Raw genomic sequence first — 24,231 nt, forward strand, 5'->3', positions numbered from 1 at the left:
ACGAAATGTCAAAAACACATACAAACTTTTGGCAATTAGAATAGCAAGAGGCTTTCACATTATGTTGTGCCGACTGCATGCATTGACAATAGAAGAATTATCTGGTAGGTTTGTCAGGGCAATACCAAGGTCACACCAAAGAGCTATCTGCTATCAACATAGCTGAAGCAGTTACATCAAAGACTTGTGTTACTCTTTTTTTGACATAGCAAGGTCGACATTAATGTGCTTCAACAATCTTCGGTGTTTAAAAGACAGTGTGCAACTACACGATTAGACAAATAGAAATGAGGCTCGACACCTGCTGTCCACGAACATACAGAGTGCCAAATTTGACCATTGCCATGTCCACAGACATATGTGACGTCAAATTCGACCATTGCCCTTGAAGATGCTATAGCAAACGACTCCACATATACTCAAACTTCAAACACCTGTGAAGACCTATTCCTTCACATTCCAAATCCGCCGATGTGAAAATGCATAATAGACTCGTCGAGTACAGACACTGACCAAATGCACAAAAACACATGTACTGTACATAGCATAGGCTTACTGCACAACGGACTGGTTTCAGTCCCCGTTTCGTTTCATCTCGTTTCCCCACTCCAAAATACTACTACTATGAACGCCGGCAGGCTCCATGACCGGTGAACCAAATACATATTGGCTGCAGGGTTCAGCTGAACTGCGTGCAGGCATGCCAAATTTTCTCGGCTGATCTAGTGAAGTCTTCATGAATCGGCTGCCAAGCTCTTCCGGTGGATGCTCATGAACTTGGCGATAAATTCTGCACAAGCAAAGCCAACAATTAACTTTCATGGTTTCAGGATGTTTTTAGTTTACATGATAACATGAGTGCCAAATTACCTTCCAGTTTCAGCAGTGCACTGGCACCAGCCGGCAACCTCTTATCCTGAAATTCAGCATTTTCGTGCATGGCTATCATAGCTCCCCTGGGAAGTGCATTTAAACAGAAATATGCCGAGGAAACTTACGTAGTAGGCGTGCCAGTAATAAACATCCCTCTTTATGTTAGCATGTATTCCCTTCAGGAACAGCTCTACGAGTTTCTGCAGGCAAAATAATAATCAAGAATGATGTTTAATCACGTGATTGTGTCTGTGGAGTTATATAGTAGTAGCATCCTTGAGGTTAAATCTGAATAACTCGTACCTGGAGAACAAGTTTAGGAGGCACGGATTCAACCAAAAGTTTTTGGAGCTTGCCTCGTACCAAAAATAACCTGCGTAATACGTTGACGCGTTAGCAAATAAGTCTGAAGTAATCGCACAGCTCAATAAAATTTTCCTGTGTTAGTAAAATAAATCAACCAATGGTGACTGATCAAAGCTGCGGCAATTCATAAAGTGAGATATTGGTGGTACTTGAAGCATAATGATAACATGTTCACAACCAAGGAGAAGGACAATGAAAACATTCATGGCTAAATTTTGTTTTACTCCAGCAGACCTTTTGGGAGAAGGATCTTCTAAAATTTCTGCTGCGAGTTCCTCAAGAACACCATCCCATCCTAGCGGTATAGCTTGTCCATCCACGAAGGGGTAGCTGATAGATCAAAGGGAAAAATGGAAGTGAAGAGCACATGCTAGGATCATCATCATAATACAAAACCGAAGGAAATAAGAAGACTTGAGAAGGGACAACGAATACTACAAAGCATACCTGTTAGCTCTGCATGCCTCCAGAGCCAATATCGCCTCCCTCATGTTGTGCGCGGATCGAGTCGCAATGGTGTAAGCCAAACTTGCGGGGAGATCGAAACTCTCCCTTTTTGATATGTGAGTGAGAACCTCCACAACCTGTTTTTTTTTTTCAATTTGCAAGTCAGCTACTGCAAGCATATTTGTGAGTCAACCGTGTTTCATTTCATCCAGATAAAACGGAACCTCAATCCCGGTGGATACAGGGCACTCTCAGAGCCCCTCCGCCCGCCAGCTGTGTAGCTGCCAGGTAGGTCCCATTAACAGAAGTCGATTTGTTTTCATGTGTTGCTTCCACCAAACCCCACAGAGGCAGGGCACACTGGCACAGCACGCCCGTCGCGAGCCCTCCGCGCTAGGGTTTCTGGCGGCCGTCTGCCCATCTTCTCGCAGTCGAGGCTCCAGGCCCATGACGGAGGCCCGGGACGAAGCCCAGGAAGGGGTCCAGCCCACAAAGAGGATTAGACAGCCAGCCGAGCGCTACGCGTCTGACGACTGGGTCAAGTGAGGTTTCTCTCCTCAGAAAAAAGGGTGTAAATCCATCGGTTGAAAAATAGCCGTTGCCTTCTAATCCATCACTCGGGATCGGAAAGGCGGCCTTCATCTCGGAGCAATCCCCCATCCAATTCGCCCAAATCCGCATCAGGCTGCTCTGAGAGAGAGAGAGAGAGAGAGAGAGAGAGAGAGAGAGGGATGGGCAGGGCAAGAAGGGGAACGGCGGCCAAGGGCAAGAGGAGGCCGCGTACTGCGGCGAAGGCGGCAGCCGTGGCGGGCGACGGACACGAGGAAACCAAAGATGGACCTGAGAAAGCCGCCGGCGGCGGGGGTGGCTTCTTCTGCTGCTACCTCCTCCGGTCGCTCTGCCCGCGCAGCAAGAGCCGCACCTACATCGGGTACCCCCACCCCCCGCCTCGTCTCGCATCAATCAAAAATCTCATCTTTGCTTCTTGCACCTGATTGATTGACGGTCGTGTGGCAGGTTCACGGTGAACCCGCGGCGGCGGATCCGGCAGCACAACGGCGAGCTCCGATGTGGCGCCTGGCGGACCAAGCGCGGCCGCCCCTGGGAGATGATGCTCTGCATCTACGGCTTCCCCACCAACGTCGCCGCCCTCCAGGTAATTAACCAACCCTTCTTCCCCTTGAAAGATTCGCTTCGTTGGATGGTGGGTTACGGTGGCTCCTCGGTTTTTTTTTCTTACTAAACGTGGCCGCCTCCGTTTCTTGGCCTGCAGTTCGAGTGGGCGTGGCAGCACCCTACCGAGTCGCTGGCCGTTCGCAAGGCCGCCGCCGAATTCAAGTCGCTCGGCGGCATCGGCAACAAGGTCAAGCTCGCCTACACCATGCTCAACCTCCCTTCATGGGAGAAGTAAGGCCCCTCTCTCTTTCTCCTATCTCTAGCTGCTCCATCCATGGATTCTTCTTTTCTTGGGGCCGGCCAGACTAGTAACAGTATACTGATGTGAACGGCTGTTCTGATGCCTGTGTGTGTGTGTTGCCAGCTTGAATCTCACGGTGAACTTCTTCTCCACCAAGAATACCAAGTTCACCGCGGGCTGCCCGCCCCTCCCCTGCCACATGAAGACTGTCGTTAGCCCGATGGAGGATCTCCCGTGCTACGTCGAGGGCCTTTCGTCCGAGGATGATATTATGGAGCCTAGAGAGGATGAAGAAGAACGAGATGCGGCTGTTGGCGGTGACACTTCTGATCATGGTTTGCAGACAATGGATTTGGGAACCCGAATTGTAGGTGGTGAATCAGACACTGATGAGTTTTTTGCTCCAATGGATCGGAGTGAGGTCTTTGCATCAAGAATTTCAGAATCCTCTGCAGCCCGGCCAGAGGAAGAAGAAACCAGAAGTGCTGACTGTGATGTTGAATATACCATTGATGACTTCGGTGAATCAGACACTGATGAGTTTTTTGCTCCGATGGAAGGGAGTGAGGTCTGTGGATCAAGAATTTCAGAATCCTCTGGGGCCCAACCAGTGGAAGAAGAAACCAGAATTGCTGACTCTGATGTTGAATATTATCCCACTGATGACTTCAGTTACATGGAATGGGGCGGAATTCACGAGACATCGGAATTGCACGTGTCTAGAACACCACCTCGATGTTCCTCGAGCTCGTGCAGCGATGATGTTGCCGGAAGATCAGTAAACTGTGTGACAGGGGAAGCATCTCCAGTGTTGAAGGCAGGTTCAGACGATGGTAATCTTTTCTTCCATGAAATTGATGTGGTAGACTTGGTTACACCAGTCGCCCGGTATGCTAGAGATTGCAGCAAAGTGGCCAGCATTTGCCCCAAGATTATTGATCTGACAAATTCCCCTATTGTCATTGAGTTGTAATGCTTTGCTGGACTGATCCAGTACCAAATCTTGTTGTAGTAAAATGTTATCATAGAATAACAGCCCAGAGATGAGACAGGTGTATACAATAGACGGATTTGTACAAGACTGAGTGTTGAGACTCGCAGTACTCTTTTCTTGAGACAGAATTGTTCACACAAAAAAAAGTATTCTTGTCGTTTCATCAGAAATAATGTATTGGGGTTCTACTAATATCTATTGAAATATGTCATCGTTTAACTGCTCATTATCTTGGTTGGATTGCAATGCAATCATTATTTTTCTTTAACTGAGTTGAGGTTATGAGACTGAGACTGGGCTGTAATTCTTTTGACATCAAATTATGCTTTCTGTGAGCCGTTTGAAGTGCCAACAAGGATGGTAGTTTGCCCAGTCTTACAAGAGTGGCTATTGGAGGCACTTTAGAGCATCTCTAGCAGACTGGCAATAACCTCTTAATAGAGAAAAAAGTCATCAACTCCAGCAGTGACCCATTTTGCTATGACATATGGGACCCAGCAGTCATCAATCTTTTTTATTGAAATGGTTTTCCCTATCTTCCAAATTGGACTTTAATGGTTCTCGGAACAAACTGCTGTGTTAGTGTTCAATCTCATTTCTGTGTTTTTAAATTGGGGACTTAGCTACTAGGTAAGAAGTTAATGTATTTTGTAATCACTGAAATTATGTAAAATCACATGCACTTGTTCTGCAATCTGCGTACACACCCAATCCCTTGAGTGAAAGGACAACAAAAAATCGAGAAAACTCACCTCACGTGTATTTGGCACACTAATGCTAATAAGCTTGCAACGGCTTGTAATAGAATCAAGAAGATTGGGCCCATCTTGGCAAGTCATTATTATTTTGCATGCATCAGAGGAGGAATCAATTATCCATTTTATCAACCGCTGATTGTTCTCACTAACTTTGTCAACATCATAGAGAACAATAACTGGAATCAACAAATAAGCGTGTTAGGAAGATTTCAAAAGAAATGAGATTACAGAAAACAGCACTGCAGATGATGTAAGTATACCTTTGAAGTTCTTGGTTGCAGCTATCTCAGTAATTTTATGCTTATTTGACATTTCATTTGCCAGAGCTGTCAAAGCATATCTAGCATGCTTGGATTGAGTCCTCATATTGAGTTCAACGTGGTGATCACTTGATGATAATGGGACAAAAATGGGCGCAGATGCAGGTCCCTGCCAAAATCAGGGTAACCCATCCTCACTTAAGATTCCTATAACATAATTACCTCATGTGGTGTTCTTTTAATATACATAATATTATGGATTTCTTGCCAAGTGAGGGATACATCGATGTGTAGAATAATTAGATGGTAGTGCCACATGGTAAGCACTAAGCAGTATGCACATGTTTAAATGTTGACTGTCGAGCAATGAAGAATTTATGTTTTTATTCCACACCAAAAGTTGTTGGGATGAAATGATGGTTGAAATTTCAGTTCTCTCAGAGAAAACAAATATGCTAACCTGGCATGGAGATGAGTTAGAAAAGAGACTGCAAACATCAACATTACAGAAATTACCTAATTTCTTTTAAAATGCTGAACAACACAAGACATGAACCACAAACTAGTCCTCTATGGACTTACAGATGCATTTTGACACGAAACTACATATATAGTTGGTAACATTTTACAAAGTTCATTTGAGAAGTAATATGATGGCTCAATGCTTGCAGTGGTCCTTGTAAATTGTTTCTCTATCCTTTAGCTAAAATGATGAGGGAGCAAGCAAGACCGCATGAAACTAAGTAAAGCAATTTCGTCTTCCTTCAATGATACAAGTAACCTTTTACATTGTCTTCAAACCACAAAGCCATGATTACTTTGTGCAAACTACTGAGAACAATGATTGCAAATGGCAGGAATGTTGCATCGGCATCAAAATGAATTCAAGCTGTGGGATGTCCAAAAGTGCATAAAACAAGTATATAAATTCTACTCGTCTGTGACAGAACTAACCTGGGCATTGCAACTCTTCAAATAGTGAGATACCTGGAAAAGCAACAACAAATACTTAATGCGGTCTATAATGTGTAATTTATTAACATGGCTTACCATATTCAGTGTTTAAAGTTGTACATTCAGAGAGGAATCACCAAAGATCTCAGTGAGTACTGCTCTGCATAATGATCTCTTTCCTGATCCTGGAGGCCCTTTGAGAATGATATGAGGACAAAACTCAGGGGAAACCTGTCAGGAAAGGGAACTGGCATTTAGAAACCTAGATAGCTAACATTGAGCTACTGGAACAATTATCTGCAGATTTTAGCGTGCCCATGCAATTGCCAAGCAAATTTGTACAGATTAGCTATTTTTGGATTTAATTTAACTGGACAGTAGAATGAATTAAGATTAACTGGGGTCTTTCGGCTGAATTTTTTTGAACCATAACGTAAATACTCCGGTTGAGAAGTTAACCAAGACAGTTCTTGTTTAATGACAGAGTTACAGCGAGAATTAGAAATTTATGTTTTAAAACTTGTGTAGTTAGGAAAGAGTTTGAAGTTGTTACCAATTGTTTAAGCTGTTGAACTTGCTCCCTGTGACAAGTAAATCCACTCAAAGTCCGTGGACGATATTTATCAGCCCAGAAAAGTCTAATCTTCTCCACAACAAGTGCCTTCCGAATAAAAGTTGATTCAGAATCATCATTTTTTTTGTGGCTCGCTGGTTCTGGTTTACGGCACGACTTTCCAATCGCACATGGAAACCAAGCATCATTTTGGGTCTTCTGCCTGCTAGAGGTGAATTTCATGACGCCTCCAACTAGTTTCTCAGTGAAATCACTGAACTTTCCACTATCCCCACTAAACCGATCACTGTTTAACCGCCTACTCAAAGTGGTGCCACTGCTAACTTGTGAGTGCCGACCATTAGCATGGCTGGTGTTTGTAGTTCGTGAAAAACCAGTCCTAACTGAAACAAACTGTGATGTCCGGCCCAAATTATTGCTATTTGCTTGAGTAACATCAGCATCATCGACGTTTGAATCAGAGGTGAAGGATTTGTCAATACTGTTATTCTTTACTAATGTTTTCGCAAGCGGGGCCCTACAGTCACGGGAGAAGAAGATGTCACCTGCAGACTCTGTGCTTGTACATGTATACTCATTATGTTTGGAACTAGGCCCCTTGCTATTTGCACCCAACTCATTGATCTCTGGGGAACAATTTTCTGCATGTGAACCACCTTTCATAACATCAATTGAGTCTCTTTCTACCTGTGTTGAGACAGGAGTGCCACGGAATGCAGGAACTCTAGAAGGATGCTCCTTCTCATGAGGTCGTAGTTTCGGTGTAGAAATTGACCGGCTACGGGATATCCTCTCCTTGATCGACGATCGACTAAATTTTTCCATAGAAGGCCGAAATCTGGGAGGTGTCCGGCTGCTCTTCTTGCGTGATTCATTGTTTCCACCAGCATATGGGGAAGTATGGCTCCTCTGTTCGGTGACCATGGGAGGAGTACGATTATTCCTCAAGCTTGAAGTTTTCTCGTCAGGATAATCTCTTACACGGTTCGGAGATGTGTTTTGCCTTCTAGCACCAACTTGGGGGTCCCTAGCAGGATCTTTAGGCAACCGAGTCCGCTGTGATTTCAATATTGCATCATTCCAAGGGCTATCATGCCACTCAGTTTCTGTATCCGAAGGTTCATAGCCACTTTTGGGGCGTGTCGATTGCCTATTGTGCCCTGTATTGCTATCTGCAGCTAGCATACTTGATCACACAATCTTAAGTTCCTGCGGTTCAGAAAAATTGCATTACTGTGAGATCAACAAAAAATTACTAGACCCTTTCTTAAATTGCTAATGACCAAGATTAATGATGGCCTAGCTTGAACTTCAAACAAATCCAAAGTAACTTTTGGCCTGTCTTCTACTGCATGATAATACCATAGCAGCAATTAGTTCACAATGCAAACATGCAACTACAATGGTGATAAGGCACTCTGCTAAATAATTTAGCTTGACAGCAATCCATCATAACTTGTATTCCCTCCGTTCCGAATTACTTGTCGCAAGTATGGATGTATCTAGATGTATTTTAGTTCTAGATACATCCATTTCTGCAACGAGTAATTTGGAACGGAGGGAGTAGAAGACAAAAACATTAGAATGATGAGTAAAACAAAAACTTACTGTGTGGCACAAAATGTAAACTCCGCTAACATAGTAACATGGACCCACTGTTATGTTAATTCAGACTCAAGAGACTAGTCAACTTTAGCAGTATTAGTTTGGTGTCCGCAGGTTTTACTCTCCCGTTGCTCTATCATGGAATTCTTCATATATGGCAGTACTAAATTGCAATAGTTCACTTTTTTCATATGACACATCAAAGAAATTATATATTCTAGTGAATATCTGGATAGAAAACTATTTTAAAAAAAAAGGTAAGTCATCATGGCCTTTATGTGAACAAGCTGAAAACCCTGGCTCCTAGATATGGAAAATACTTTTCCATACGACCCCGTAGCCAGTTCACTATCTTGTGATAAGAGAACAATTCAAGCATCCGGTGCAACAAAGCCAAACTAAAACTAGATCAGCAAGTTCAGGTCGCAGCTGACATATGAAAAGTACTGCCCTGGAGAAACCTTTCCAGACACATCAACTCCTTGGAACACAGTTGGCGGGATTTGAAATATGGTATTGACCAGGGTAGCAACGAAGTGTACTGCCAACAGTTGAAAGTAGGCTAACACAAGAAGGTTTAGGTTGGCACTGTCAGGCTACGGATGCAACTATATTATCACCAAAAATTCATGCCATACATGGTAATGTATATGCATAAGTAAGATCATTGATGGATTGGATTAGCACATCTTAAGTCCATCTGTTCATGCCATCTGATTGAAGTATCAGAACTCAGGTATCTCAAATGAAATATCTGGTTGATACCTTCTGCACTAACCTCATGTTATCTTGTTCTTTAAGAAGTTGCAATTTTCAAATAAACAAAATGTATAGTGCAAATTGACTCAAATGAATCGAAGATGAATCAGGGAAGTTGTTACCTGAAGGACCAAGCGCGATATGACTTTCTTTCATATACACAGTTTAAGGCCCAAAGGGAGGGCAACAGCAGGAGTTATAGAGACAGATCAGAGGAGAAAGACAAGAAACACAGCTTTTTCTTGCTGTGTTGGAAATTCTTGTCCTTTTCTTCCACTCCACCTAGGAGAGAAGAAACCAAAGCACAAGAGAGGAAACAGACACTCTGCCCCATTCCCTAGGCTGTTTATACGAGAAACAATCATGTATTCCTATGAACACCAAACATATACCTAACTGGATCCAGAATGTGTAGGACCCAACCACTATAGACTATTGTCATGATTCTTTGCTCACATTGTGCTGCTGAACTAACTATATTACTAAATACATAATGCGAAATACTTATAAATAATCCGTAGGATTCTAGAACAAACATGGCCACATGCCAAAAACTAATGGTGGTGCTTCACAAGATTAGCTGGAATGAACAGGATAGAAAAAGCTAAGAGACAGTTAATTAACAGACCGGACAGGAAAATAATAAGAACATCTGACAGCTTCATATATTTATTGAGCACACAGAACTCGATGCACATTCATCACTCCCCACTTCTTTCAGAGAACGGAAAAGGGACCGGAACACATTAAAATGTGAGCACAAGAACTTGGAACACATTCATCACTCCCATCATCATTCAAAATGTCAATTGAAACAAAAGGTTGGTACTTATGACCAACATACAGATCACCAACATTCTAAACTAGTGTATCCAAGTACTCGCTAACTGTGGTATACTTTACATCAGGATACAGTTGAGTTCCTTCACTTCTCGAGTCAATTTCAAAATACGTGTGATCACCCTTAACAAAAGCTGAATATATAAATATCAAATCCATTTTCAGAGGAAACGGTGCATCTGCAAATAAAAAAAGAGAGAATAAGACACATGACAAAAATAAATATAGAAAAACATTCACGTGTTGTTCACAAACTACTTATAAACATAGGAGCAGAGTTATAATTCGCGGTGAGTCTGTATTCGCAATTATTCATGCCAAGGTTCAGAAAAACGAGAGGTCAGTGCTGGAACTTGTAGAGTAAGGCGAAAGATAAAAAAAAAAGTATTAGCATCTAAACTTCTACTATCTCTGTTACTGCTAAAATGTCTTATACTTAGAAACAGAGGGTGTATTAGATTGCAAGGGGTAACCACGGCTTATGTTTTTCTAACTGAAAGAACGAAACCACATCCTTCCATTTACAGACAACTGTACCAGAAAAGAGCATCAGAACCTTTCTCAAAGTTGGATTTGATTAAACCTGGTATTTGAAAGGAATAACCCTGACAGCAGCGGACATACAAAAGCAACAGAAATAATTCTACTAATATATCATGGAAACCTTTCACCAAGAGTACTGTTAGCTTACTCTGAATGTTTTTAAGGAGTTGCTCTTCAGTTATATGTATCTTCTTTAGGCATTTGTTGATTTTTGTCTCCCAGAGGCTAACCAATTCATTCAGTGAGTAGATATTTCCCGGAGGTCTCAAATACAATGTCATGTTTAATGTTCTGGGGTCCTCTATGGTACACACTGTAAATTTAGCCACATCACCCTCTTCAACGAAGATACCTGCAGAGACAAAATCTTCCTTGAGGGAAAAAAACAGAACATGGAAGAACATTTTACATTCCAGGTATCAGACAGCAGATTTGAGAGAAGTAATATCACCAGACCTTTAGTATCTCCTCCACCAAATATCGTAACTTCATCTCTTGGAGGGGCATCTAGACCCGGCTGCACTAGCGAAGGAAGCAAATAGCGCATCAGGAAGTTGCAATAGATGTACGTGTGAGGAATATCCTCGCTCTCTATTAAACGGCGGATTTCAGCTTTCTTCTCATAGAAGCCATGGTCCATGTCACAAATCTGCACCTTTGTGTGATCAACTCCAAATTCCGCCGGAATAAATCTCTGCATGATTCACTGCAACATCAGAAGCAATGCTTTGCATTTTCTCCGCAATTCCTTCTTAATAATAAAATTGCGATGTATAAAATCTAAGATTGCTAAAGGACGGAGATATTGAAAATTGCATTTGTTTAGGACGGAGATACCTGTCGCCTTTTTGGTTGCGTCTCTTTGTGTGGTGCAGAGATTTTATTCCAGATTTTTTCCAAGTAATAAGTTTAGCCCAATGAGCATGTTGTCCTATTTCATTCCCCTCCATTTCACATTTACTATGTCATTTCTGCTAATGCGGGGTGCTACCAACTCCCAACAATTTGATTCTAAATAGAACATTCGCTACGCGATTGTCAATTCACATAAGAAAAACACTACCCCACTAATTAGACTAGCTAAATACCCGTGCTTTGCTACAGGATTAAACAATATTTGAAGAGTGGTGGCGTGTGGCCGATTGTCCTCAGCCGCGGTGGCATTGACTGGGTTGTGACAATGTCGGTGGCTAATTATTCTAGGTGCATGTGAAGCGGTAGATTATGGGCTGCTTTGGAAATAATCTCTACTACTAATTATCTGCAGGCCTATAACTGTCTGACTAATAATTAATTAATTGCATTAATGTCTCAGTTTCCAAATTGATTTGGCGTAAGTACTATATTTAAACAGACATAATTAATTGCACGCGTAATTAATTGGCTGGCTAAGTAATTGCACTGATGGATTGATTTCAAATTGATACTACAGCGGTAGGTTTCCAAATTGTTTTTGCATTAATGACTGGTGCGGAACAACGACGTGCCAACTACTCTTTAATTAAACCCCACTGATTAGATATGCATACGCCTGATGCAGTTGAACTGGAGACCTCACCTTCACGCACCCAGCTTCCTTTATAGCCCGAATCAGAGGCTTCTGCTCGAGCGCATGCTTCGTGGGCACCGCGCAGATGACCACGTCCACCTGCCGCACGGCCTCCAGCAAGCTCGGGTAATCGTCCAGCGACCCCTGAGCCACACGGACGGAATTGGCACGTCGGTCAGGCGGAATGGAGATTTCGGCACAGGTAGCGGCAGTGAGCACTTGGAATCGCGGGCGTTTACCTTGAGGATGGTGGCGCCGGCCGCGGCGAGCGGCTTGAGGGGGGCGGAGTCGTGGAGGGCGAAGTGGTGCGGGCGAATGAGCGCGAAGGTGGGGTGGCCGGCGGCGAGGCTCGCGCGCACGAGGCTTCCCCCGAGGCGGCCGGTGGCGCCGACCACCAGGACCCTGCTCCTCGCCGCCTCCTCTGACATCACCGCCGATCGACGAGCCGAGCCGAAGGATGGGGAAGAAACAAGGAAATGTGCCCTGGAATCAACAGGCGCCGTTGATTGGCTGACTTGTTTAGTGCCAGTTCATTTGGTGGCTTTTTTCGGCTGGTAGAATAAGCTTACCCTACTCAGTTTATTCTAGAAGTTTGATCAATTTTTTTTCTTTTAAAAGACTACCAGTTAAGGTAGAGGGTAGTTTATTTTTAGCTTATTCTAGAAGGCAGTAAAATAACTAGCCCTTAATCAGGCAGCTTGAAACGGCTCGAGTTGGAATTTGACTGATCCTGATCAGGTTTACTAAACTATTTTTCGAATAAAGAGATATTGTCATTTTACAGTCAATTTTTTTTATTATTTTGCGAGTCTTATTATGCTGCTACCTATGTTGGGTAAAAACCGCCTCTCGCTCCGGCAGCATACATACCAACTTAAACAACGGTTACTCCGTTCGATATAGCATAAATCACGTACTAAGACAGTGCGTATAGCGGAAAATTGATTGCAAAGGAATAGAGTTTTTGCCATTGAAAACCAAATTATTTCTCCATAGCGTTAGCAACCATAATAAGGCATACACACCCATCCTTATTTGAAATATCGTCCAACCAATGACTAAAAATATTGCAAAACATTAGGAGGATATAGATTGGATGGTATTTAGATGACTGACCATGTAGAACGCGCAAACTTGTATTGAGAAATGAGGTGTTTGATTGTCTTAACAGGAGTACAAAAGCTAACTTTACTGGTATCTTTGACTTTCAAAATTTCTTGTTATTAATTGGGACCTCTAAGTACGTGAGGGCATAATGCATAGAGTCGACTGTGAAGAGCACATTTTGGCGAGATTCTAGTGAAACACATCCAGTTCTTATGTCAGGATAATCGAATCCATTCAGGATACAGATTTTGCCATGACATAAGACAAAGGGCAAAAACGACAAATTTGACCTGTGGACGAAAAAATTTCACAACTTGAACTGTCTTTGAAAAAATTTCGCTTCACTGACCCTTTTGTGTAGCGCCCGACACATAAGCGTCACACTACACTGTGCAACGTCTAGTTGATAGATGCTACACGTCTGACCATATCGCACTCTAGACTGTCTAAAAATTGCTAAATGTGTGTAACGCCTAAGAGTTAGACGCTACATCATACAGTGTGGCGCCTAGCGTCTAGGCGCACACAATCGGGGTCTTTGGTTTTGCTTCGCTACGCTGTCACGAGCCGACTAGAGGTGCCACGAGTTTTAATAACTAGTAAGCCTGCACATGAAAATTCATGTGCATTGAAGAGATAGTTATGTAATAGCAGTCAAAAATATTTCAAACAAACTTATACTATGATTAAGTTTAAAAAAACTATAATAAAAAATATACATTGTTAATGTACCTAAGCATGTTTTTTGACGAAGTCAAGGATGGTCATTCTCATTGTTCCTAGGCTGCCGCTGGCTGTTCATCAAAATTATGAATGCGAAATATACACATGTTTAATAACATTTTGTCCTTTGAAATCCCATTGATGAAAAAACGTATTGGAAAACACAACACTCGTTTGGTTAAATCAATGCATCCAAAAGCATGAATATGCCAGCAGAAGAAAAACACATTATCATATACTTAATCTCATATGATGTAATCTGAGTACAAAACGACTATGATCTTAAATGACTTGTACATCAGGAGAAGGCAAAGATATATGCCATGTCCAATTGTCCAGAAGCATGAACAAGCTTATTGGGGGAAAAGAAGAAAGATACAACATGCTAATATTACTATTGTGCCATTGGTTCATAGTTTTGTCATGAAGCATATGGTTTGCCTATCAGGACCTATCATGTAGATTTGTGTGTTGCTTACTGGTATTGCCCCGGACAATATTTGGTGAGCCTTGGTATGTTGAATATGTCCCAATTGTAAATGAAAATAAAGGGCCTGCATCTCCAATACTGTGCACACATGTGATCTATCTTGTGCCTCATTTGCATGAAAGTTCAATGCCCAACTCCATATTACAAAGGCACAGAGGAATTAGTTCAATTTGTAGCAACCCATCAACTTGAGAATCGTCAACCTGCATATCTAAGGAAATATTATTTTGATTTAAAAAACTATTGGTTCGGTTCAGATAAAGGAAACAATAGTGTTGTACCAAATTATTGGTTCGGTTCAAATGCAGGAAACACAAAATAGTGCCGCTGATCTGCCATGAACCATGGTATTGAGAGAGGCATCATTCATCTTCCTTTTACCTTTTCCTTTTCTAGAATGAAATAATCCTGGTCTGGACATTTTTTTTTCACCTACTTCGATTAAGGAAGCAACTCTCATGGACTATCATACTCAAAGGTGTACCTGTAATATATTGAAAATTAAACCTTAAATAAGGCATAAAATATACTCCCTCCGTCCTAAAATAAGTGTCTCAACTTTGTACTAAAACTTTGTACTAACTTTAGTACAAAGTTGTACTAAGCTTGAGACATTTATTTTGGGACGGAGGGAGTAATATAGAAGGCATGTATCAGCTATTAGAAGACAAACTTCAGCAGGTCTGTGCAAGACACAACATCACTTTTACATGCGACGAAACAATAAACACCACTAAAATCGCGAATCATAATCACCTTGAGTGGCATTTTTCTTTTAGGTGGCAAACAAAATATCAAGACTTAGTACCCTGTAACAGATTTCGTACTTAGAAGAAAATGCCAAGATTTAGTAATCGTGTACGTGTAAATGCGTGTATCAAATACTGTATGTGTAAAATAAAAAATGCCCATATTCAGTTTTCAAGCTAATAATATTGTGTAGCGATCATAATAAAACAAGTATATCCTATTTGAAACTGTTACTGCACACCGAAACGTCAAAGCAAAAGACATGTTTTCATTTATCGTCTATGTTTGGACACACCATGTTTAATACATGCTGCAAAAATATATTTCATGGCAAGAAATTCAAATTTTGTGTGTATATACAGCTTCATCCATACTGCAAAATCACTGAGGCATTCACTTGATTCCATGTAACCAACAGCTATAAGAAAATAGTTACATTGTCTTGTGAAAGCATGTGAAATAAATCTAGTTGTATGAAGAAAACAGGTACCAATAATAAACTACATAGGTGCAAGTTTTCAATGGAAACTACAACACAAATAGTTTTTTTTCTTTTGTTAGTAGCAACATGAATCAAAGCTAAGAAGACCGCAAAGATCAAAGGACCTCACTGTGATTCAAAAAGTCACTGGATTGTATATAGGCTTTTCAATTCTTGCAACTGAAAGTTAGCATTTCTCAAATGCGGCTCTCATATGCCTCTGTACAAAGAACAAGTAAGAATTTTGATCCCAATCAATATTTGAAAACAAAGGCAGGACACCAGAGAATGATAATAAAGTTCCAAGCATCTCATATAGGATGAGAAAAAAAGAAGATAGGGTGCTGCTTAACCTGATTTTCCAGTAATATGTTTTTTGCCTCCATGATGTTTATCCAAGGTGTGTCCCTGAGCCGCAAAATGGTAACCCCTGTTATCATGTATTGCGAACACATAAACGTTCCATCCATATATAACTCCGAGCAAAAGCAATTTGTATGACAGAAAATGACATGTTTGGACAAAGCTCTAACAAGCACCGCATGCACAACACACTAAGCCGGTGAGGCAACAGAACGAAATCAACTTACCCATTAAATAGATAGAGTATGTCGTCCACACCGTATAGACTTACCAAATCAACTTAACAACTTACGAAATCGACACCACGCTTTGAGGACCATCTGCCCTGTATGGATAGCTTTGGCGCAGGTCGTCCAATACACACAGCTTTGACGCAAGTTGTCTATAAACATATGTAAAAACAGCCCTGATCACCGTTGATACAAGATTCTTAATTAGATCCATCTGAATTATCTTGCTCAGTAGTACTTAGATTACAAGGCACCTATAATAAAACAAGTAGTACTCCTCCTTTGGTGATTTGAATCCTCACGAGTTGCAGAGATCAGATTTAGAAAAGTAGCATTGAGGAATGAGCTGCAGCGTACCCACGTCCAGGCTGGGGAGAGCCAAAAAACCAGAAATCAAAGATTACTTGCAAGAAGAACAACATTATCCAACGTCACCATACATCACAAATCATAAGCTAAATAATACATGGATACTGTTGGTGCAAAAATGGAACCCCCCGACGCCGGTGATCACCGGAGACACGTCGGTTTAGCGAGACAAGGTGGACACAAGATTTGCCGGAGTACAAACACCTCCATTTTCTGTTTACCTCCACACAACTCAACACGCGTTACAATGACGATCAACACGAGCTTTATACAGGAGCCCAAGCCGGGCACGAACCCACGCCCCTTACTCCTACGCTGCCCCGCGATCCGCTCGTGCCCACGACGCGCACCGTACGCGCCCCGTCCACAGCGAGCTTGACCCGATCGCCCCGCAAGTACTCGCGCACATCTCGCCAACGCAGGCCCAACGCACCCGTGCGTGCACGGACACCTCCGTGCACCACGTTCACGCACACACACACCACGGTCGATCCCTGGCTCGAACCAGCCGCGTCCAGCTCGTCCCGCTGTGCGACCCGACGCGCCCACGCGCCTGGCTCGTCTGATGCCATGGCTTTATTCCAACACACCCCCTAAGCCATGGCCATGGCCTAGAGGAGTCCTTCATGCTCGATCTCGACGACGCCCAGCTCCGCCTGCTCCGCCGCCGGTTCCTTGCGCCGCTGCGGACACTCACGTCAGAAGTGTCCGCGCTCCCCGCAGTTGTGACAGCGGCCGAGCCGCTTCCCGTCGCCGCCGTTGCCCGACGCCACGCTGCGAGCGTCGTTGTCGTCGTCCCGGGCTCTCCCTGGACGCCGTTCCCGCGCCCGCCACTGCGCCGCAGTGTACAGGAGCTTGCCATCCTCCTGCTCGCCGCTGCTCTGCCCGCGGCGCCGCAACCGCTCGTCGAATGCACGCAGCCGCCCGAGCGCCTCGTCGTACGTCAGCTCCTCGAGGACGCAGAACTGCTCGATGCCGGCGACGACGGGGATGAGGCGGTCCGGCACGGTGTCCAGGAGCTTCTTCACCAGCTCCGTGTCACCCAGCGTCTCGCCCAGGCCTGCGAACCGCGCCGCCATGCCTGCAAGCCTTCCGGCGTATGCGTCCAGCTGCTCGTCGTCTTCCATCTTCATCCGGTCCAGCTCGCCGTGCAGTGTCGCCCTCCTCGCCGCGCGCACCCACTCAGCACCGACGAACCTCACCGACAGGGAGTCCCATACCTCCCTGGCAGTGGTTTTCGTCGCCACCAAGAGCAGCACATCCTCCGGTAGCCCTTGCAGGATCAGTGCCCTCGCCGTCTTGCACTTCTTGTTGTTCACCGGCGAGTCGCCCGGCGCCACCGCTTCCCACAGCGTGTGAGCATCAAGAATGGCATGCGCCTTGATCGCCCACACAGTGTAGCCGTCCGGTGATAGCATCGGCATCCCCATGGACACCGACCCGCCCGTGCCGCCGCCGTGTGGAACAAGCGCCATTGCCGCCGGCGACCTCCCGAACCTGAAGCTCTGATACCAATTGTTGGTGCAAAAATGGAACCCCCCGACACCGGTGATCACCGGAGACACGTCGGTTTAGCGAGACAAGGTGGACACAAGATTTGCCGGAGTACAAACACCTTCAACGCAGCACACGTTACAATGGTGACCAACACGAGCTTTATACAGGAGCCCAAGCCGGGCACGAACCCACGGCCCCTACTCCTACGCTGCCCCGCGATCCGCTCGTGCCCACGACGCGCACCGTATGCGCCCCGTCCACAGCGAGCTTGACCCGATCGCCCCGCAGGTACTCGCGCACATCTCGCCAACGCAGGCCCAACGCACCCGTGCGTGCACGGACACCCCCGTGCACCACGTTCACGCACACACATGCCACGGTCGATCCCTGGCTCGAACCAGCCGCGCCCAGCTCGTCCCGCTGTGCAACCCGACGCGCCCACGCGCCTGGCTCGTCTGACGCCATGGCTTTATTCCAACAGATATGCTTGCTTACCCTCTAGACGGTGGTCTCAATCGGTGTATACCTTTCATGGGCGGAAACTGGTCTTGCCCTGGGATCTCTGTGAGCCACGCATAACCGCGTCCACCGCGGTCATGCCATCGCTGGATGACGGGGACGCACCGGTTGTATCCTCCCAGAAACCAATCTCTGGCCCATCTTTTATCGCAAATGATACAACGCGGAAAAGGTGTTTCTTTGCCGCCATTAGACCAGCCCAAAAGTGCGAGTCATCAGGTTTTCAATAAGCTTGAGATGCAGCCTTTTGGCATGGATACTTATTGCGCACATTGCTTCCCAAGCTCTAGGAGGCTATGAACTGTACGAGCGTTCTCTAACCCTCGGTAATTCCAAACTATAATCTTCATTGCTTTCCGTAGGGCTAATCCGACAGCCCTGCCTAGTTGCTTTCCGTGGGGTTGTTCCAACTATTTCTTCGGCCATGCCCTTCTTCATGACATTTTGCTCATCAACTTCCATCCCACCCCTCTCCTTTTACTTCCTGTAATTTTTGTGATAACACTCTGACCGCCCCTCTCCTCCCGATTGATTCTTTTGTATTTCTTCCCTTGTTTCCGCAAACCCTCAGGTATTCTCAAGCCTGCTTTAGTTAGACTAAATGAAGTAAATTTTCATAAGTCTGAACTAAGGATGGGAAAAATTCAAACACACCGAATAGTTCAAATGAAGCAAATTACATGGTAGAAGCACAACCAGGAAGTGCTATGAAGATGACAGTGATGCTCAACAAGATCATCTCGGAGCTGGGTATGAACTTGTCGGATCTCGATCCTACGATGCGCTTCAAGATATGTCTAGATCCTATTTGGATTGTGCTATGGCCCAACAGGAGTCTCATTGGTGATCTATCGAAAGTTCTCAAACATATCTCTCTCATCTTTAGTGATCATGTTATGCAAAACGATGCAACAAGTCATGATTTGCCATAGAACCTTAGAGCTCCAGCACTCGGCAGGGCCAAAAACGATTGCAAAGTGCTTCTAAAGCACGCCGAAGGCTCTCTCCACATCCTTCCTAGCCGCTTCTTGACATGTGTCAAAGTGAGATCTTTTGTTGCCTTTTGGATGTGAATTGTTTTTAAAAAAAAGGCCCATGGGGGATAGATGCCATCCGCAAGGTAGTAACCCATCGTGTAGTCTCGACCATTGACCGTATAGTTGCAAGGATGAGCATCTCTTGCAATAAGCCTAGAAAACAAGGGTGATCTCAACAGGACATTCAGGTCATTGTGAGAGCCGGGCAATACAAAGAATGAATGCCATATTCATAGATCCTCCGACGCAACAGCTTCAAGAATGATTGTTGGATTGTTGCAATGGACTTTGTACTGACCTTTCCATCCTGTAGGACAATTCTTCCAGGTCAAGTGCATACAATCAACTGATCCAAGCATCCCTAGCCATCCTCTTGTTTCACTCTGTGCCATAAGCCTCTCAGTGTCTTCCTAATTGAGTGCCCTCAAGTACTGCGGTCCAAAAACAACAACCACTGCTTTTGTGAACCTTGGAACGGCCTCCAAGACTGTGTATTCTCCAATGTGTAGATAGTCGTCAATTGTATCAATCGAACACCCATATGCCAAAACTCAAACAACCGCAATGCACTTCATCATAGAGCTTGCACTTATCTCTCCCATGCATTCCTTCTAAACTTTAACCAATTGTCATACTTCTCAACGGCTTCTGGAATGGTGAGAAAAAGACTTGTGTGCATACGAAAGCGCCTGTGAAAGTACTTCTCCGGATAGGTTGGACTAGGACCAAAATAATCTCTACTGATCTTGGCATGGCCCTCCTTCTATCACGGTTGAGTTGTATGTGGCCAAATGGTGATCCTCTCCTCGGCCGCTGAATATCATCATTGAAAATCATACCAAGAATAGTTTCGAAGTCATCGCCGTCTTCTTCCTCTTCGGATGACGATGAGTCCTCGAAAGATTATCTCTCTCAGCCTCTTCATCTTCAATTCAACTGACTCGGCTTAATTCAATTGTATGAAACAAAACGAAAGAAAAAGAAATAAAAAACTCACATAGGCAAACCGTCGAACACTTGCAAGGTGGTGGTGGTGCACTGGACGGCCAGCGACGTTTAGGCCAAACTAGCGGGCAACGACGCGTGGGAATAACCCGCAAGGGTGCGTAAGCATGGTCAGATGCGGCGGCCGCCCGCCAACTTTGTTGAAGGCGTCGCCGGTCCCAATGACCGTTACCGGGGAGGATATCGGCGGGGCAGGAGGGGCAGGCGTCCACCTCCACCGTGACAGCCTCCACCACCACCGCCCGTCGCAGACGCACCTACGGGAGTGGAGCTCGATCACACAGCAGATGTGTTGGGTTCTACGGTAGAGTGCGTCGACTGCAAAATAATTTTTTTCCTATGCGCAGAACAACCAAGAACATGCTACGGGAGATGGATCATAGTTCGTTACCACTAGACGCGCAGTGCCGTGCAGCGAAAGAAGAGTTGGGGGCAGCGCGTCGCGTGGATTGTCTCCTCCTCGTCCGATCTCCCTTGTATAGACGGTCGTTGGTCCCATGTACAGGTTCGCCGGAGCGGCGCAAGTGCACCGCCTCTAACGGTATCCGCACATGCAGGAGGAACGTCGTGCGGTGGACTGCTAGGTCCGATCACACAACCGGCGGCGAGTGGAGGTGTCTATTCGCAACACATGCAAACCCTAGTGACAGCGCCGAAGCGATCAACCGCATGAGTGTGCCGCACCCCACTTTATATAGGCGTCCATCGCGGGCTCAATACTTGGGCCTCGCACGGACCCTAAAGCCCATAAGTCTACTCGGCCACAATCCGAATACAGCTCGGATCACATCCGACCAATGTCCTCGGATCCGACCTCGTAGGTTCCTTCCCTTAAGCGCGCGACCCCTTAGGTTCAAGCCGGCTTGGTCGCAGTTCAGATCACCTCTGAGCTGCATAGTTGGTAGCGGCCTCTAGCAAGGCATGCCGAACACCAAACAGACTATGAAGTTGGTTAGGCGAACCTGTACATCATACTTCCATTCCTTTTGCCACACGATATATGTTGTCGGGCTCAAGGCGAGTTTGTCATCCTTGTGGTAGCCTGACCTCTTTCTCGTTCCAGCGATGTCGACCACAAACTGGATTATCTCATAATCCTTGTCGCATGGCCATGCTTATCCTGGTTGGATCACATGAGGGGCCCAGAGTATATCTCTCCTGATCGGAGGGGCAAATACCATCTTGCTCGACCACGTCTCGCAGCATGGTTCTGGACAAACCCGAAACCTACATTTATAACTACCCAGCTACGGAGTAGCGTCTGGTTGGCCCAAAGCAAGTCTGTCACCATCCCGAGTACATGCGTCAGCTCCGGCCTTAGGACATAGAACATATGTTGTACTAGAGACTCACAGATGACATATCGTTGAGTCTCATAGTTGGGTCTGTCCACTCAGACCTTATCTCGACTCGGATCCGACTACGTCGAATCCGACCAGATCCTTCCAAGTTCATATTATCCGGTTAGCATCCAATGCTCCATGGCTAGTGAGACCAAGCCATCGACCGTGTCATATGCTAGTCTAGTTGGCTGCGCGTCCACACAGCCCTTTCGACTAGGGACCTTTTAAGACAGTCACCATACAATGCATAGTCCTACAAAGAAGTTACGTACTTGCTGATACACATCATTGATAATGTCCAAGGACTATCTTTATTCATAAACACATAGGAAATATCATCATACATGATTGCCTCTAGGGCATATCTCCAACAAGATGTGGTAGTCGTTCCACACCCGTTGCCCGCAGCTGCGGCTGATGCAGTTAGGGCGCTGGCAGCAGTCACGGTACCGGCAGCCGCTGGCGCCGGTAAGGCTGACAAAGGGACGGACAAAGCAGAGGGAGAAAAACTTTCAAAGTGGGCAATCAAGAAGAAAAGGCTGCCTTGCTATCGATGTGGAGAACCGGGCCATTTTGTGGCTGAGTGTACTAATGAACTCTGTGACTATTGCCAAAGATCGCAGCATGTGACCGGTGACTGTCCGCTCCTTTTCGGTCCTAAACCTGGCGTAAACATTTTTGGTGTGTGTTGCAAGGAGTTGATGTTCTTTGAGACACCGGAGGTGGATCCTCAACCGCATGTGGTTGAGTGTTCATTCCCAGCTGTGGTTCGGGTCACTAATGGGCAGTTAACTGAGGCGCAGATTGTGAGGCAGCTCCGTGACCTGGTACCGGGCAACCATTAGTGGCACCTGGAAAAATTAGAGGGACAAGCCTACAAGGTGGATTTACCCACTAAAGAGGATCAGATGCATTTTCTTAAGTGGGGCTTATGCAGAGTTCCAAGTACAAATGTTATCATTGCTTTTGATGAGTGGAAACAAGATGAACCAGAAGGTACGCCTTTAGAGAAGGTGTGGGTTCGTTTCTTTGGCGCACCACCAAAACTGATTAAACACTTTTTGATTGCCTGGAGTTTGGGTTCTATAATTGGCAAAACAGAAAAGTGGAATCCAAGTCAGGGATGACATGCTAGCAGTGCCCCCTCCCACATAAAACTTGCTACCGGTCTAGTAAAGTAATCAATTGCTTAGGGACAATTTCGCAACTCCTACCACCACTTTTCCGCACTCGCTATATTTACTTTATTGCTTCTTTATCTAAACAACCCCTACTTTTTATTTGCACGCTCTTTATTATCTTGCAAACCAATCCAAAAACACCTACAAAGTACTTCTAGTTTCATACTTGTTCTAGGTAAAGCGAACGTTAAGCGTGCGTAGAGTTGTATCGGTGGTCGATAGAACTTGAGGGAATATTTGTTCTACCTTTATCTCCTCGTTGGGTTCGACACTCTTACTTATCAAAAACTGTTGCGATCCCCTATACTTGTAGGTTATCAAGACCTTTTTCTGGCGCCGTTGCGGGGCAGCAATAGCGTGGGGTGAATATTCTCGTGTGTGCTTGTTTGCTTTATCACTAAGTAATTTTTATTTGTTGTTCTAAGTTGTTTTATATCTTAGTTATGGGTAGGAAACGCAAAATACCAAAAAAATAGTTGTACCTGCTACACCAATGGTTGAAGAACCACTCAAAATCTATCACAGTCCTAAAGCTTTTTACTTGGATCATCTTCGATCCCTTTATGCTCATGCTGAAACCCCAACTAGCTTAGTTGAGGGTAAATCTTTAGATGAGTACGCTTGTTATGTGCGACACCGCTTATCTCGAAAGGGGGAACTTTTACTGGATCAAATTCATTCTTTGCAGTGCTATGCTTGGAATTTATGTGAAATTTATGATGTTACTTGTTGTTCTAAAAACCCTAAGAAACACCTTCCCTACCAATGTGAGTTTAGCGATAATGGAATCGTATCTTCATATGCTAAGGGTGTTTATAATCACTATGATGTTCAACAAATTGAAGAATTTGTTGCTTTTAAGGGTGCTTATGAAATTGCTTCTTTGATTGAAAAGTATGATGCTACTCTTTACAAATCTGAAAATTTTGCCATACTTAAATATTGTTATGATAATTATGCTTCTAATGCCTATGTTAAACCATATATTGAGGACTCCTCCGCTGTCCAAGAAGAGACTAATATTTTGCAAGAGTCTATGGAAGAAGAAATTGATGAAACTGTGAGGTCATTGGATGAAAAAGATGAGGAGGAGAGCGAAGAACAAAAGGAGGAAGAGCGGATTGATCACCCGTGACCACCTTTCTAATGAGAGCAACTCTTCAACTCATACATTGTTTAATTTCCCTTCATGCTTAC

General features: G+C 44.6%; 3 protein-coding genes across 3 annotated transcripts; 1 reads left to right on the plus strand and 2 right to left on the minus strand.

Moving 5' to 3' along the window:
- Positions 1-237: 237 nt before the first annotated feature.
- LOC119317576 lies at positions 238-9,521 on the minus strand. The gene is made up of 11 exons (XM_037592061.1): positions 6,623-9,521; positions 6,190-6,300; positions 6,070-6,102; positions 5,116-5,284; positions 4,850-5,031; positions 1,687-1,823; positions 1,474-1,569; positions 1,177-1,246; positions 999-1,073; positions 871-916; positions 238-790 (listed from the first exon to the last, which is right to left on the minus strand). The coding sequence occupies exons 1-11, from the start codon at positions 7,826-7,828 to the stop codon at positions 735-737; spliced, it is 2,181 nt and encodes a 726-aa protein (XP_037447958.1). The 5' UTR covers positions 7,829-9,521; the 3' UTR covers positions 238-734.
- Positions 2,213-4,323, plus strand: LOC119317578. Its single transcript, XM_037592063.1, has 4 exons — positions 2,213-2,617; positions 2,704-2,842; positions 2,960-3,093; positions 3,227-4,323. Exons 1-4 carry the CDS (start codon positions 2,418-2,420, stop codon positions 4,074-4,076), a joined length of 1,323 nt encoding a protein of 440 aa, XP_037447960.1. The 5' UTR covers positions 2,213-2,417; the 3' UTR covers positions 4,077-4,323.
- A 238-nt stretch (positions 9,522-9,759) lies between the features above and the next one.
- Positions 9,760-12,579, minus strand: LOC119317579 (probable pinoresinol-lariciresinol reductase 3). The gene is made up of 5 exons (XM_037592064.1): positions 12,179-12,579; positions 11,949-12,083; positions 10,847-11,084; positions 10,539-10,742; positions 9,760-10,026 (listed from the first exon to the last, which is right to left on the minus strand). The coding sequence occupies exons 1-5, from the start codon at positions 12,365-12,367 to the stop codon at positions 9,866-9,868; spliced, it is 927 nt and encodes a 308-aa protein (XP_037447961.1). The 5' UTR covers positions 12,368-12,579; the 3' UTR covers positions 9,760-9,865.
- Positions 12,580-24,231: the final 11,652 nt, after the last annotated feature.

Source organism: Triticum dicoccoides, chromosome 6A, assembly GCF_002162155.2.
Source record: "Triticum dicoccoides isolate Atlit2015 ecotype Zavitan chromosome 6A, WEW_v2.0, whole genome shotgun sequence".
In the NCBI taxonomy this organism is placed as follows: Eukaryota; Viridiplantae; Streptophyta; class Magnoliopsida; order Poales; family Poaceae; genus Triticum; species Triticum dicoccoides.

Excerpts from the sequence above, each read along its gene's own strand:
- LOC119317579 (XM_037592064.1), bottom strand. The coding sequence starts at position 12,367 with ATGTCAGAGGAGGCGGCGAGGAGCAGGGTCCTGGTGGTCGGCGCCACC. Across the intron at positions 12,084-12,178 it reads CCGGCGCCACCATCCTCAAG|GGGTCGCTGGACGATTACCC; the intron begins GTAAACGCCCGC and ends CGTGTGGCTCAG. Across the intron at positions 10,027-10,538 it reads ACTCCTTAAAAACATTCAGA|ATGCACCGTTTCCTCTGAAA; the intron begins GTAAGCTAACAG and ends TTTTATTTGCAG.
- LOC119317578 (XM_037592063.1), top strand. The coding sequence starts at position 2,418 with ATGGGCAGGGCAAGAAGGGGAACGGCGGCCAAGGGCAAGAGGAGGCCG. Across the intron at positions 2,618-2,703 it reads AAGAGCCGCACCTACATCGG|GTTCACGGTGAACCCGCGGC; the intron begins GTACCCCCACCC and ends GTCGTGTGGCAG. Across the intron at positions 3,094-3,226 it reads AACCTCCCTTCATGGGAGAA|CTTGAATCTCACGGTGAACT; the intron begins GTAAGGCCCCTC and ends GTGTGTTGCCAG.
- LOC119317576 (XM_037592061.1), bottom strand. The coding sequence starts at position 7,828 with ATGCTAGCTGCAGATAGCAATACAGGGCACAATAGGCAATCGACACGC. Across the intron at positions 6,103-6,189 it reads TTGGTGATTCCTCTCTGAAT|GTATCTCACTATTTGAAGAG; the intron begins GTACAACTTTAA and ends TTGCTTTTCCAG. Across the intron at positions 5,032-5,115 it reads TGCAACCAAGAACTTCAAAG|TTATTGTTCTCTATGATGTT; the intron begins GTATACTTACAT and ends TGTTGATTCCAG.